General features: G+C 48.6%; 1 protein-coding gene across 1 annotated transcript in view; it reads left to right on the forward strand.

Annotated features, from left to right (window-relative positions):
• Positions 1-16,555, forward strand: part of Lamc2 (laminin subunit gamma 2) — a 62,900-nt gene that overhangs the window by 27,132 nt on the left and 19,213 nt on the right. The window contains exons 3-10 of the mRNA XM_057769701.1: positions 1,766-1,901; positions 4,829-4,927; positions 7,319-7,455; positions 8,610-8,732; positions 10,143-10,332; positions 13,820-13,932; positions 14,819-15,037; positions 15,619-15,801. Coding sequence (XP_057625684.1) covers positions 1,766-1,901; positions 4,829-4,927; positions 7,319-7,455; positions 8,610-8,732; positions 10,143-10,332; positions 13,820-13,932; positions 14,819-15,037; positions 15,619-15,801 — 1,200 coding nt within the window. The remainder of the gene's footprint in view (positions 1-1,765; positions 1,902-4,828; positions 4,928-7,318; positions 7,456-8,609; positions 8,733-10,142; positions 10,333-13,819; positions 13,933-14,818; positions 15,038-15,618; positions 15,802-16,555) is intronic.

Below are 16,555 nucleotides of genomic sequence, written 5' to 3' on the forward strand. Positions count from 1 at the left end.
TTTCCTTCAAGGGGAGGAAGAGCTCTTAATTATTTTGCCTTTATTCATTTATGGGTGAGGGGATGACCATGCCACAGTGGACATGTGGATGTCAGAGGACAGCTTGAAGGAGTCTGTTCTCTTCTTTTACTATGCAGGTTGCAAGGATTGAACTCAGGTCATCAGATTTGGTGGTGAACACTTTTATCCACAGAACCATCTTGCCAGCACAAGAACAATCATTTCCAAATATGTTTTGGGATTATCAAATCGTCCATTTATGTTTTAAAAAAATTCAATACAGAGGGACGTCTGTGTTCAAAATGGGTAGAACTGGAGCTCATATTAGCCGCTCATATTAGCCATAATAAGAAAGACGCAGAAAGACAAATATTATGTTTTCTCTCATGTATAGAACCTAGGCTATATACACATGTATGCATGTGTATGACATGAAGATAGAAGCAGGAAGCAGAGCAGAAGGGAAGAGTGAGGGCAGGTGGGTAAGTGGAATGGGGGAATTAATTTGGTCAAAGGCATGATACTCCTGAACTAAATGGTCATTCGGAGCTGGGGATGGAGCTTGGTTGGTAGAGGGATTGCCTAGCATGCCTGAAGTCTTTGGTTCAATCTCCAGCACCGCATAATTGGTGTGGCGGTACACACCTGCAATCCTAGCACTTGGGGGGTGCAGGAGGATCATGTGTCCAAGGCCATCCTTGGCTACAGAATTGTAAGCAAGCCTTACATACATGAGGGCCTGTCTCAAAAATGCCCTTATTAAGCCCATCAGTGTATATAATGAATACACACTATTGAACAAAATGAATAAGACCACTGCTCTAAGACAGTGACTGGGCCACCAGGAGATGTCCCATAAGTGAAGTTTTCTGCTTCTCTTGGTAGGTGGGCGCATTCTTGGCTAAGGGACTTTTTTCGTGTGTGTGGTTGACACGGCCCCAGGGCTGGGGAGATAGCTCAGTCAGTAAACTGCTGGTGGGACCGCAGTTTGATCCTTAGAACCCATGCTAGAAACAAACACTGGGAAGGGTGGCACACACTTGTAACCATGGTGCCAGGGAGGCAGACGCGGTCAGATCCTGAACTGCCTGGTCTACTTGGTGAGTTCCAGGCCAGCTAAAGATCCTGCCTTGAGGGGTGGGGACGGCGGGGGGCAGGGTGAGGGTGTGAGTATGGGTGGAGAATTCCTGAAGAAACACAATTGCAGGTTGTCCTCTGGCCTCCATCTGCCTGCTCACGTTCACATAAGCACACACGAGTCGAGTATTGGCCCCTAAAAGACGGTCTCTGGTTGCTGGATACAAGAGAGAAAGCTATTCCTTCTAGTATGCTAACATGCTCATTCGTTGATTTTTCTCCTTGAGTCTTGAACTAACCATGTAGACCAGGCTGACAGAATTGCGGTCATTCTATTGCAGCCTCCAGTGTGCAGGGATTATAGGCATGCATTACTACACACATAGATGGGATTTAAAAAAGAAGAAGAAAGAGAAAGATAGGCACAATGTGTTCCTTAATGTTCAGCCAGAAGGAATATGTAAACAAAGCTGTTTTTGTGAGTCAGTCCCTTCTTCCTGTGACGCAGCCATCCTCAGCTGTCAAAACGTCCCCTCCTGAGTAGAGCATCCAATGACGCGGACTCCTCGTTAAAGGCGCTGAACAGTTTAGTGGGTACAGAGTTCCCATGGGGAGATGGACATCTTTTTTAATGCCTAACAAGTATTTTTTTTTTCTTTTCTCTTTCTTCCCACCGTGTGGGTTACAGGTTCTCTCAGTGCTGGATGTGACAGCTCTGGACAGTGCAGGTGTAAGCCGGGTGTGACAGGACCCAGGTGTGACCGGTGTCAGCCTGGCTTCCATATGCTCACTGACGCTGGGTGTGCTCGAGACCACAGACAACTGTAAGCATCTGCCCTGATTTTTTTTTTTTTTAAACAACTCAGGGAGGAAAGGGTTTACTTTATATTTCACTTCCAAGTGACAGACCACTGTTGAGGAAGTCAGGGCAGGAACTCAAGGAACGAAGACCATGGAGGGATGCTGCTTCCTGGTTTGCTTTCCAAGCATGCTCAGCTCCCTTCCTTACACAGCTCAGACCCGCCTGCCTGGGAATGGCTCAGCCCACAGTGGGCAGGCTCTCCTCCATCAATTAGATATCAGGAAAATGCCCATAGGCTCACACCCAAGCTTGATATGTAGCTCAGGCTGGCCTCAGATGAACCCCCTGCCTCACCCCCACAGTTGGGGCTATAGGTGAGAGTCACAGCATTCAGTTTAGAGCATTCCTATTTCTTGTCCCTCTGGTGTGGCCTTCATTGTGAGGGCCTTGGTCTGGGGGACATGGATATTATGAAAAAGTTGGGACATCTCCATCCACAAGTTCTCTTGTATCCGTTTGGTTCCTGAATTTTGGATTCAGCATGAATAACAAGAAGCGCATGCTCCTGGCCAGCTGTTTCCAGTGGTTGGAAATGTTTATTCCATCTCCATATTCAGGCCATCAGATTGCAGCCTTCAAACCTGGGTGAGGTCAAGCTGTGGAGAGGGAAAAATGCTAATTTTCTATAATACCATGTAAGTACAAAATTGTTTAGACTCTGGAGAAAAATCATACGAAAATAGGACAGGCTTGATAGCATCACTTCCCTGTCACACCTGTTTACAGTCCGTGCCCAGATAGGCACATCCTCCCGGCCTTACTGGCAGTATCCTAGCTACCATCCAATTTTCTTTCCTCTGGGCCTTTGCATAGATCACTCTCTTTTAGCCTTCCCCGACCTTTTTAGATCTGTTTCTCATGGCTCTCCTGGTCCCCGCACTCCAGCCACAGTCCCTGCTCCAAAGGCATCAGTGTGTGGCCTCCATCCCTTTTCCTGCAAAGCCATGGAGCTCTTCAAGGGCCTCCAGGACACTGCATCCTCTCCTCCAGGGCACCACGTCCTCTCCTCCAGGGCATGCATCATCTCCTCCAGGGCATGCATCCTCTCCCCCAGGGCACCGCATCCTCTCCTCCAGGGCACCACGTCCTCTCCTCCAGGGAATGCATCATCTCCTCCAGGGCATGCATCCTCTCCCCCAGGGCACCACATCCTCTCCTCTCCTCCAGGGCATGCATCCTCTCCTCCAGGGCATGCATCCTCTCCCCCAGGGCACCGCATCCTCTCCTCCAGGGCACCGCATCCTCTCCCCCAGGGCACCGTATCCTCTCCCCCAGGGCACCGCATCCTCTCCTCCAGGGCACCGCATCCTCTCCTCCAGGGCACCGCATCCTCTCCCCCAGGGCACCACATCCTCTCCTCTCCTCCAGGGCATGCATCCTCTCCCCCAGGGCACCGCATCCTCTCCCCCAGGGCACCACATCATCTCCTCCAGGGCACCGCATCATCTCCTCCAGGGCTGGTTCCTATGTCTCATCCACCCCTTGGTTCTTAGCGCAGTAGATGCAGAGAATTTGTTTGTTGGTTGATCTGGATAAGTACACGGAAGAAGCACAGACACAAAGGATGCCAGGGGAACCGAAAGACAAAGTCTGGGGAGGGATTCTGGATTTGAGCCTGATTAGACCTAGCATTGATTGGATTGGGGGTGTTGAAGGAGTCAAGCAGGCTTCAGGTTTGGGTAAGATTTGATGGGGTCACAGGACAGCCAGAGGCGAGCATTGCTCACTCTCCATACTAAAGTCTCTGGGGTGGTTGAGAAGGGTTTGGACAGCAGGGAAGAGCTAGCAACTTCTAGACTGATGAGTTAGATATGTGAGTGGGCGATGGAAACCAGTGCGCACCAGGGAGACGGTGCCAGAGTGAGCGACGGAAACCAGTGCGCACCATGGGCCAGGGAGACAGTGCCAGAGTGAGCGATGGAAACCAGTGCGCACCAGGGAGACGGTGCCAGAGTGAGCGATGGAAACCAGTGCGCGCCATGGGCCAGGGAGATGGTGCCAGGATCGAACGACAGCCCTGATGCTGCTACTGAGAGTCTCATCCCTAAGGAATGCAAAAGCCAGCAAAATCCACAATTCCACTCCTAGATACGCATGCGTGATAAGTGAAAATGTGTAAAATACACAGAACCTTGTATACAGAAGTTCATGGAAACATCATTCATTATAGCTAAGAACCAGGAGCAAGACAAATACATATCAGCTAGTGAAGAGATAAACGAGTTATGGGAAATCCATGTAGCCATCAGAAGAATATGTACTCCATGGTATGACGTGGAAGAGGTCGTCACAGGTGGCCACATGTGGTGTGACTTCGACAATAGGAAGCATCCAGAACAGGCAAATCTGAAGGGACAGAAAGACCACTAGTGGCCACATCCAGCTGGGTGTGGGACTAAAAGGAGGGACTGGTATGGTTCTCTGAGGAGACCGGAAATGTTTGTGACTTAGTCTTAGTAGAGGCCTTCCCCAAAGGAAGAACCTGAACATACTACAATAGCAAATAGATGGGTTCCACCGTCCTAGAAGACATTATTGAATTAAGTTACTTCATGTATTAAATTATTAAATTAAATGATATAGAAATAAATTACAAATTTAAGACTACACTCTTTGGTCAACCAAACTAAAACAGTTTGTAAGAACTTGACTTGCATTCTGGCATTCTGGTCTCATTCTGGGTAGCTAGCAAAGGATTCATCACTGGTTGCTGCCCCACTGGCTTAGTTAGTACATGAGTCATTAAAGGCACGAAGAGCTTGATTGCTAAGGGAAGCCCCCCCCGAAGAAGGGCGTGGCCAATAGATGCTGCTCGCTAGGGGCAGCTGACTTTAGTTGACTGTGACGCATTAGAAACTGGCTCCTAACTGTCTTTCTCTCTTTTCCCAGAGATCCCAAGTGTGACTGTGACCCAGCTGGCATCTCTGGACCCTGTGATTCTGGCCGCTGTGTCTGCAAACCAGCTGTCACCGGAGACCGCTGTGATAGGTCTGTGTGAACCATGTCTCTGAAGGCTTCGGGGAGACTGCCCTGGCACCTGGCATAAGAATTAATCCCCCACGTACCGTTGCGGAAAGCAGATTCTGAACAAATGTTGAGAACTTCTTACAACCTCTCTTCCAAAGCTGAGCTTCCAAAACAAAAACCCAAGGCCCGTGGTTCACTGCAGTCCATTTTCTGCTTTGGGTCCCTTCTCTTTGCTTTTACTTGACGGAGGCAGAGGACCCCAGAGAGTCCCCTCGCCAGTTGGCTGGGATTCCTAGGTGCTTGCGTGTGAGATGGTATGCAGTAATGAGATCATATAACCGAAGTGGGTCTTGGGAAATGCCGGGCCTAATTAAACAAGTTGAGGAAAACCCTTGTAAGGGAACCATGGCAGCGTGTGGCCATATATAACCATCCCGTACTGAAAAGGACCCGCCCCAGGGAGGGGATGGTGGTTACATGCACGCACATGAACTGAGGCACCATGTTAGAGCCCTTTGGGCCCGAGCCATGTTGGGGCAGGTGGAGCAGTGAGGAGTCGTTTGCCCTCAGTTGCTGCCTCAGGACATCCCTTAAGTACAAACTGTGTTCAGACTGTACTCGGCTCTCCCCTGAGATGGCGGTGCGCAGAGGGGCTGTGAGGGTGGCCTCACAGCTGAAAGCCTCCTTCACAATTCCTTAAAAGAAAGCAAGCGTTTTCCTGGCACCCTGCCAAACGCTTCTACCTGGGCGGAAGAAGTGCCAAGTGCATTCCTAAACTTGTGTTTGCAGGGGCTTCTTTGCTGCTGAAGAGAGAGTTAGGAACAAATAGCTTGAGTGTTAAGAAAACAATCTCTTTGTGAAAGCCTTCATGTATGTGGTGGGGGGAGGCCCTCTGGAAACACGCTCATCAGTTAAGAGTCCTTGCTGCTCTTCCAGAGGGTCATAGTCGGAATCCCAGCATCCCTGTCCAGTGGCTCACAACCACCTGGAACTCCAACCCATTAGTTCTAGTGCCCTCTTTTGGTCCTGCCTACATACATGCGTCATACCCCTACCGGATACACACACACACACACACACACACACACACACAATTTATTTTTAAAAGAAAGCGTTTGTAGCAGTGGTGGGGAGACAGAGGCAAGTTAAAACCGAGTTTTCCTCTGTGACATAGACAGGCTTAGAACTCATTGTGTAACTAGGCTGGTCTTGAAGTCCTGGCAATCCTCCTGCCCCATCCTCCCAATGCTAGGATTATACCACTTCCTACTTGAAAGTATTATTATTATTATTATCATCATCATCATCATTTTACTGTTTTGAGACAGGGTTTCAAACTAGCTACAGTAGCAGAAGGTATCCTTCTGCCTCTATTTCCCAAGTACTGGAATTAGAGACATGCCACTAAACCTGTCTTTGAAAGCCTTTTTAATTCTAGACTATGAAATAAAATAGCAAGCTACCTGAAGCAACAGCTGCCATCACCACAATTAGTGTCCCACATGACACTGGTGGTCCATTTGAGTGGCCACTGCTGGCATGCATGCTGATCGTCCTTGCCTCTTCATCCTTTGCCATCCGACAGCATCCTAAAGTCTTCTTTAGGGTCCGCATGACCCCTTTTCCTTCTTCATCCTCCTCTCTCCGTAAGTTTGAATCTTGCCTCATCCCTCTGTCCTCCTCCCCTAAGCACATCAGAAATGATCCCAATCTCCTCGGCTTCAGGGCCACTAAATGGAGCAGTAGACATAGGGCCTGAAGCACTGCAGCACTGAGCAGTCACAGGGCAGTTCTTGTTCCATGTAGCTCAGCTTGGCCTGGCAGCTGTCCGAAGAGAAGCTGCCCGAAGGCTTGGACTGGAAGCAGGGGTGGAATGCCAGCCTGTGGTTGGCTGCTTCAGGGTGTCTCTAGACCTTTATCTTGGTTATGTCCTTAGTGGCTCTTTCCTCCCTGGGCCAGGACTGGGTTATGATGAACAGGGTGCTAATAAACACTCAAAGGTCTTGGGGACTGGGGCAGCTGAGTAGGCACTGAGGTAAGAGACTTGCCCTTCTGGTCCTCACTTTGCCTTATGGCTCTGCATACTCCTGTGACCTCCCTCCCCGCATCACACACCACCCTCATCCATCACTGAGGATGGGTCAGTTATCAAGTTTTCAGACTACCAAGGCTCTGTTGAAGGCAGAAAAGTGAACACACTTGTTTGTGTGTGTGTGTGTGGGGGGGGGTTTGTGATCGCCTCTGGTGATCTGGAGTGTATGTAAACCTTGCCGTCTTCCCCCCTCTGGGAATTAATAGTGCCAAGTGGGAGAAAAAGTAGGCAGAGGCTGAATCAGCATGGTTCAGCATGATCGTCTCTGTGAAATAAGAAATAATTGCAGCATCGTCCTGACGTCTACAATTCCGCTGCAGGTGCCGACCAGGTTACTATCATCTGGACAGGGCAAACCCTGAGGGCTGTACCCAGTGTTTCTGCTATGGGCATTCAGCCAACTGCCACAGCTCTGCAGACTTCAGTGTCCACAAGATCACCTCAACATTCTACCAGGGTAAAGTCTCTCAAAACATATATAAACATTTAAAACAAATGAAAAATTTAACACTGTACAAGGATCTATGATTTGTGCTTACAACAGTGGCTTCTGTATTCATTCCCTAGTCATCATTAGTAGTTCTCTTATTAGTGTTTGTTAAGACACAGATTGTTCAGACTGGCCTTGAACTCCACAGGCAGCAGAGGAGAACCTTGAACTTCTGATCTTCCTGATCCCTCCCAGGTCCTGGAATGACAAAACTGTGCCATCACACCCAGTTAAATTCTGTGCCTGGGATGGAGCCCAGGACCTCACGCGTGCGATGCATTTACCCATCTCTAGCCCTCTTGTATTGTTTTGTGATGCACATTATTCTGGGTTAAGACAAACCATGTATCTTGAAAAATTACAGCTGAAGAGCATATGAATAATTTAAAAACAGCTAAAAGAGACCAACTATTTATATCCCTCTGCTTCCCACCCATGTCTATTTCAAAACCACAACGAATTATTCATGTGGGAGAGGGATTTATGAGGACATCCCAGAGTCCACACTCACTAATAGCGAGGCATCCGCATATGTTGAGTCAATGGATCTCCTTCATTAGCATGCTTCAAAACAGGGTGAACATGTTGGAAATCGATATTATTTCAGTTGGTTTGAGAGTCTGTCTGACCTCATTAAGGCCAAATCTTGTTTTTGTAAGTATGAGAAAAGTACAAATTACAGGTAGATGAAAACAAGCCTCAATCACAGGAGCCCAGAGATAGGAGCCAGCCAAAGATAAGGCAAAGGGCCAGTGAGTGAGCTCAGGGGTAAAGGCACTTGCCGCCAAGCTTGAGGACTTGAGTTCGATTCCTGGGACCCTCATGGTGGAGAAGAGAACTGACTGTAACAGACACTGTGGCATGTGCACACACACACACACACAAACACATGCATGCATATACACATAAACATGAAATAAATAAAAAAAAACTTTTTTAAACGTGAAAGCAACCATGGACAGGAGTTGGTGGGTAGTAATGATTGGGGTATTTGGAAAACTGTAAAAGAAGGGGGAAGAAAACCTGTCTACTCCTGCGAAGACTTTTTGGCAAGCAAGCCTTGCCTTGTTTAAGTCAAGGGATGACGGGAGTTGTCTCAGAGTGCTGGTGTTGTCTTGCAGATGTTGATGGCTGGAAAGCAGTTCAGAGGAACGGGGCTCCTGCAAAGCTCCACTGGTCACAGCGCCACGGGGATGTGTTTAGTTCCGCCCGAAGATCGGACCCAGTGTACTTTGTGGCGCCTGGTACGTGAGGGGCGGCTTCCGCGGACGCTGGTGCATAGGACTACAGAGCCAGGACAGACAAACTGACTCGGGAAGTGTGATGTGGGATCTGTCCCGCTCCTGGGACCAGCTGGAACGCAGGCCCACTTTGATAAGTCACCATGTCCTGACACTCTTCAACAATCCAGGCATCCTGGAGGTCAGCCCCTCCGGAGAGGCCCACGTTAGCCAAATGGGACGTTTCTAGATTTCCCATCAGAGCGTGAAATCAAACTTAACAGGGCTATGGGAAAACAAAAACAAAGCATGTCTTCTTAAAAGGTGTAAAATTTTAATTCACGAATTTTGTCTGAGTGTGGGGATGCTCACGTATGCAAGTTCCCTCAGAGTCCAGAAGAGAGTGTGGGTCTCCCGGAGCTGTAGTTATAGGTGGTTGTGAGCCACACACTGTGTGTCCTGGGAACTGAACCCAGGTCCTCTGGAAGAGCAGAAAGCACTCTTAACTGCCGAGCCATCTCTCCAGCCCCAGAGCATGCGGTAAAGCTTTAAAAACACCGTCTGAGTGGCAAAGGTCTGGCTGGAATCTGAATCACGGTTAATATAGCCTGAGCTAATGAGCACTTCCCGAGCAAATTGTCCTTTTAGTGTCTCTGAACTTCAGTCTTCTCCACTATTCAATGAGAATGGGCATGCCAATAGTCAGGAATTATTGCCATCAAATACGTGTAGAGCTGGGGAGATGGCTTAGTCTCTAAAGTGTTTATTGAGTAGGCATAAGGATGTGGATTTGAATGCTAAGCACTCACACGGAAGCTGGTCACAGTGGAATGTGCCTGTAACCCCAACCCTAGAACAGCAGAGACATGAGAATCCCTGGGGCTTGCTAGCCAGAGACGCTTGCCTAGTTGATGAGTTCCAAGCTCCATGAGAGACCATGTTTCCAAAACTAGTGTGCAAAGTGATTGAGGAAGACACCCCACATCAATATCCAGCCTCCACATGCCTGTTCACATATGTGTACACACACATATTCATTCTCACCTGTACACACAGAAGAACATGCACACCAACACATACACACAAATGTGATGTCTGCAGAAGCATTACCTAAAGTATAAAACACTTTGTAACAAATGGCAGTCTTCTTGGGTCTTTGTACATCAGCCTGTCTGGGATGGTCACACCGTGAGCCATCTAATAGGTAGAATTGTCTTATGACGAGGCTCTTTCAGCACCGCTTCCACAGCCAACATATCATGTAGATGTCACAACCATGACATTTACTGACCCTTTTGTCGGGGAGGTTTGAGATAGAAGGGGGATGGGTAGGTCACACGGGACTCTCACAGAAACTGACAACATTAATCCAGTTTTGTACATGTATTTGCCTTCCCAGCAGTACCACTGATCTTTCAAAAATCTACTTCACAGCCAAGTTTCTTGGTAATCAGCAAGTGAGTTATGGGCAGAGCCTGTCTTTTGACTACCGCGTGGACAGAGGAGGTAGACACCCATCGGCTTACGATGTGATCCTGGAAGGTGCTGGGCTACAGATCAGAGCTCCCCTGATGCCTCTTGGCAAGACGCTTCCCTGCGGGATCACGAAGACTTACACATTCAGGTAAAAAGAAGCCCAGGCACACCAAACAGTGTAAGGTGTGAGTCCCTTGTTCCTGCGCTCACACAGGCGTGCATTCATCCCGTGAGCTCTTCTGAACCCCAGGAGTTGCCAGACATGGTTGATACATGCAGAAACAGGACACAGTTGCTTCCCTCCGGTAGCTGACAGGTTCACAGTCATGGGGAGGAAATGATGGCAGTGCCACCTGATGGTGACTGAGACGACAGGGTGGACACAGATATTCTGAACGAACACAGGAGGTACAGCTGTACTGGAGTGATAGAGATGTCACAAGAAGATGAGACAAGCGTGGAGAGCCATCTCGAAGGAAGGGAAGAGGGGTAGGCTAAGGCCAGAGGACGTGCACGTGGAACTCCCAGCACTTGAACACGAGTGGAGCAAGAAGTGAGGTGAAGGGTGATGGGAGGACTGAGGTCAGAGAAACTGGCGTAGGGGACATCGTAGAGACTGCACTCATCCTATGGGAGTGTCTTGGGAGTGGTGTGTCCACTCAGTGCTCCGAACTGTGTTAGAGGGTAGGAAAGAAAGATGGAATAGAAGCTTGGTCCTCCCAGAGCTTGGGGTCTGGTGAGATATATAACACACCTAAAAGCAAGCGCAATTCCACAATCCAGTAGCTGCTTTCGTGGTGGTGTGCGTTCATTTCAGAATGAACTTGGGTATGCCTAGAGTCACCAAGGAGAGTTTCGCAAGGCTTCAGGTGTGTCAGCTGAGAATGGAAGGATACACAAGGCTTTTCCAGGAAGAAAAATTAGAGAAGGACAACCTCCATCCGTGTGCGAACTTCTGAGGATGTGCAGAGTCATTATATAGGGGCAAACTACACACACACACACACACACACACACACACACACACACACACACACACACACATTCGCCTGGTGTCCTCAGAGCCCAGAGACGCTGTTGGATCCTGGAACTAGAAATAGATGGTTGTGAACTGTCATGTGGGTGCTGGAAACCAAACCCAGCTCCTCTGGAAGAGCAGCTGGTGCTCTTCACCACTGAGCAATCTCCCCAGCCCATAGAGGATATTTTCATGGTTTGAAGATAGCATGTAAAAGGAGATAGATAAATCAGGTTGAAAAGTCTGGAGAGTACTTATCAGACTGTATCTTAGGTATCATTTCAGAGCGCTTAGATCTTGTCTATGCTGGCAAGATGCCCCAGTACTTAGAAGGTAGAGGCAGGCAGATCTCTGTGAGTTCAAGGCCAGCCTGGTCTACAGAGTGAGTCCCAGGACAGCCTGGGCTACATAGTGAGATTTGTCAGATAAAAGCGCTTGCTGCTCAGATCTGGTAACCGGAGTTTGAAATCTGAATCCCCTCAAAAAATGAAAAGAGAGAACCAACTCCATAGAGCTATCCTCTGATCTCTGCATATGTGCTGTGACAAGAGACACCCCCATCATGCACATATACACAAATAATAATTTACACTTCTTAAAGTTTATTTTTGATTGTGTATTCATGTGTGTATGTGTGTCAGGGGATGTGCGTGAGTATTGGGAGCTGACATCTGGTCCTATGCAAGAGCAATGCATACCGAACCATCTCTCCAGCCCCATTTATGTACATATACGGCATCCTCTGCACCTGTCTGACCGGAACTCAGCCATCTGCCTGCTTCTGCCTTCTAACTGCCCAGCATAATTAAAAAAAAAAAACCAACTTTTGTGTTTTGGGAGGGGGTGTATGATGTGTATGCACATGTGTGTGCGACTGTGTCTGTGTGTGTAGGTGTATGTGTATCTGTATAACTGCATGTATGTATAAGTATGTGTGTGCACATGTATGTGTATGATGTGATGTGTAAACTCAGAGGACAGCCTCGGGTGTATGCGTATCTGTATAACTGCATGTGAGTATGTATGAGTATGTGTGTGCACATGGATACGTATGACGTGATGTGTAAACTCAGAGGACAGCCTCGGGTGTATGTGTATCTGTATAACTGCATGTGAGTATGTGTGTGCATATGTATGTGTATGACGTGATGTATAAACTCAGAGGACAGCCTCAGGTGTCAGTCTTCACCCCCTACCTCATCTGAGACAAACTCTCTTTGCTATTTGTAGTTACAAGCACTTAGCCTGCCCTCAAGCTCCCTGGGATTCTCCTGTTTCCACCTCCCACCTGGCCGTCAAAGCTCTGTGATTACAGGCGTGTGCTACTGCACACACTTTACACGAGTCCGGGGATTTAAAAGCAAGTCTTTGTGCTTGCATGGCAAGCACTATACCATCAGAGCCATTTCCCCAGCCCTGGGTAAATTTCTTAACGGAACCGACGGAAGACATTCACAATGGACCAGTGAGGGACTGTGGGGGCCAACCTGAAGTAGAAGCAGTAGGGTCAGAGAGAGGCAGACGCATAGCACACACGCAATTAACTGAGTGTTTCTTACTCTGATGATATGTACACACCCTTCCTGGCTGGATTCTCACATCCTCAACCTAACGAGGTTCTCTGGGGTTCAGTTTACATGCTTTTTTTTTGTATGAGCTTTCTCCAAACCCAGGCAAAGATACAGACATCATGCGTCTCTCTGGTGTTCTGTGTGTGAGCTGCTAACAACACTTTCTGCACCATATTGTTATTGCTCACTCAGGCTCCCTGGCTGAATGGCGAGCACCCCTACCTAGTTTGCTTTTCCTCCAGGCCCTTAACTTCTCACCCAAGCCAAGGGCACAGTCAACTTTGTTGTTGTTTTCATGAATTTATTCTTTCACTGTAATGCTGAGTTGAACGCAGGGCTTCCCACGTGTTAGGCAAATACTCTACCACTGAGCTGCATTCCCAGCCCCACAACCAAATCTTATTTAACCAACCAGTGAATGAAATGAAAGGGTTCTTCTTGCAATCAATAGTCTAGTAAAAGAAACCTGAACGTGAGCACAGAGGCTACTGGTAAATACATGAAGGCGGTCCTGCCACAGATGCAGCTCAGTGGTAGAGCACTTGTTGTACGCGCGCGTGTGCGTGCGTGTGTGTGTGTGTGTGTGTGTGTGGCCTGGGTTTGATCTCCAGCACTCACTTACAGGATGATTCAGGGAAGGTATAGATTTGGACATTTGAAAAGAACCAGTGAAATGTGCTCAGCTGACAAGTGAATCATTCAAGAGCAAAACTAAGAATGGAGAACAGCTTTCGAGGGCCAGCACTTGGGGAAGTCAAGTGTGTTTAGTACAGGGCTATGCAATGGTTAAGAATACTGTGTGTCGAAGGGTTTGGGACTAGGTTGCAGTGGCTCCTGGAAGCATATACACTGCACCCCTTCCAGTGCTCCCTGTGGGATTTGCCCTCCTAGTAACAGAGAAAACCCCAAGATGCTCTCTACCAGAAGTCTTCCCCCAGGCAGGGCTCCAGAACCTAACGGTTCCCACCTTCTCGGGCGTCATTTGTATCAGGTAGCAAGGTGGCATGACTTGATTTGTGAGCACTGAAAAATGTTCAATTCTGCAGGTTAAATGAGCATCCAAGCAGTCGCTGGAGCCCCCAGCTGAGTTATTTTGAGTACCGAAGGTTATTGCGGAACCTCACCGCCCTGATGATCCGAGCTACCTACGGAGAGTACAGTAAGTGACTGAGAGAGAGAGCAAATGATCCCATTCTTCCCCGGTTTGAGTGTCATCTGCTTCCACACCCCATGGGGGTAGTAGGCTCCAAGTAAGGAGACAGGCCCCTTGATGTTGAGTCTGTGTTTTATGTTTTTTTTTCCTAAAAGGAGTGTTTCTCTAGCTCGAGGTCAGCTCTCATGAATAGAAATAAATGAATAATACCTTCTTTGCTAAGAGTCCCTTCAGTTCAGTTATGATGACCGTGTTTCGCCACAGCCCCGTTTATTCCTCGCGTTGTTAGGCTCAGAGCTACTCTGTTTGAACATGTCTTCTGCTAATTCGCTGCTGTGAACTCCCTATGCTGGGCCTTCTAACCCCACCTGCAATTATTTAAAACACACTGCTAAACACTGTGTCCAAGGAAGTGTGGCTGCTCTGCCATGTCCATGTCTCTAATGCCATAGAGCCAGTGGGGAATAGGTGTTGGGTTGTTTCTGTTTGCCAGGTACATCATGTCACATAGTGTTCCATTTAATTTTCACAACAAACCAAGGGGCCAGATAATGCTACCACGTCTCTACTAGACTGAGGACACGAAGTCTGGAGATGTCAAGGAATTTGCCAAATTCACACATTAATGTGGATCCAGCCACAATTTAAACCCTCATTTTCCTGACTCCAGAGTACAGACAGCAACTGCTATAGCTGTCCATGTACCATGTGTGAACACCACCTGGATAGAGAAAATAAAACCCTGGCTGATCTTGAACAAGGCTGGCCTTGAGTTTGCAGAGATTCTTCTGCCTCTGCCCCACAGTGTGCTGGGACTATAGGCCTGGGCCAGCCACCACTCTCAGTCCTGATTTTAGACATTGCTACATCAAATTTCTGCTTTCTCTTGCAGGTACGGGCTACATTGACAACGTGACCCTGATTTCAGCCCGCCCTGTCTCTGGAGCCCCAGCACCCTGGGTTGAACAGTGTGTATGCCCTGTTGGGTACAAGGGACAATTCTGCCAGGATTGTGCCTCTGGCTACAAGAGAGATTCAGCAAGACTGGGGCCTTTTGGCTCCTGTATTCCTTGTAACTGCCAAGGGGGTGGGGCCTGCGATCCAGACACAGGTGAGTGAAACGAAACCTGGACCAGGTGTCTGGGGGGGGAGGGGGAGGCAAGAACTGGGGAAGAAATACCACACCCGAATTCACTTAGGAGATGGGAAAAGAACGGGGCGCAAGGAACTGAGGTCAAGGGAGACGGGCGCGGCGATAGTACACTTGACCCCTTTTGTTATGGAACCGCCACAGGATTGCGAGAGAAAGGTGCCAGGTTACAGGAAATGACTGTCATGTTCAGGGCAAGGCGGGGGAATTGGTGTTGAGTTGCAGGTATTATGTGGGGAGATCAAAGGCCAGTCAGGGTCTGACTGGGGGTGCCAGCAAATGGTATGACCGTGAAGGACAGGGGAACAGTGTTATGCTGTGGATCGTGAGGAAGTGTGTGTCTATAGAATGTGAGGGGTAAGGGTGAGACCCAAGGTGGTGGCCACGTTTACATTTGGTTTATGGGTAGAGATGAATGCCAGGGTTTGGATGCTGGGGGAAGCTTTGAGAAGACTTGGGGCTGTGTAGTCTGATCCCCACATTCATCCACATTGAAGGAGATATCTTGTCTGACTCTGCTATTTCTCTCTCCTACCTTCCAGGAGATTGCTATGCAGGAGACGAGAACCCGGACATTGAGTGTGCTGACTGTCCCATTGGTTTCTACAATGACCCACACGACCCCCGTAGCTGCAAGCCATGCCCCTGTCACAATGGCTTCAGCTGTTCAGTGATGCCTGAGACAGAGGAGGTCGTGTGCAACAACTGCCCCCCTGGGGTCACAGGTAAGGCCAGCAAAGTGGCCTTCAGTCCGCTTCTTCCTGGACTGATGCCGTGGACTGTGCAAATAGCTTCCATCTTGGAGACTTTCTGGAAGTCATTATTGCTTCGGGTTAATCAAAATGTGCACATTCTAAAGCTAAGGATATATGGTACCTGAGCGGTGTTACCGATTGAGCAGGGGCTGGTGTGGTTATGGGGGAGGGGAAGCACAATGCTGGCTTGTTTTAACAGTCCTGTGTATTTGTTTAGGGAATGAAAGGTTCAGACCAAGTAAATGGGAGGTCTAAAGCCCCCTGCTCCTCCAGGGTCTCCTGTAGCCCGAGCTGGCCTTGAACTTAGTTCTTGAGGATGACCTTGAACTCCTTTTGAAAAAAAATATTTTTAATTATCTGTGTAAGGGGAGTTATGTGCGCATGAGTGCGGGTACCCACTGAGGTCAGCAGAGGCCATCGGATCCCCTGAAGTTAGTCAGAGGTCATTGCGAGCCATCTGATGTGGACGCTGAGAACTGAACTGGGGTCTTCCACAGGAGCAGCATGTGCTGCTAACCACAGTGCCATCTCTCCAACCCTGACCTTGGATTCTTGGTCTCTTGCCTCCACCTCCCTCATGCTGGGAGTAGAGGTGTGTGCTACCAATCCCGAGGGATCAAGCCCAGGGTTTGTGCATGCGAAGCCAGTAATCTACTCTCTGAGCTCCATCCATGGCCCCGGATTATGTTATTTCCTGATGAGCTAGGGTTCGAAGGAGGACTCA

Source organism: Chionomys nivalis, chromosome 5 (genome assembly GCF_950005125.1).
Source record: "Chionomys nivalis chromosome 5, mChiNiv1.1, whole genome shotgun sequence".
NCBI lineage: Eukaryota > Metazoa > Chordata > Mammalia > Rodentia > Cricetidae > Chionomys > Chionomys nivalis.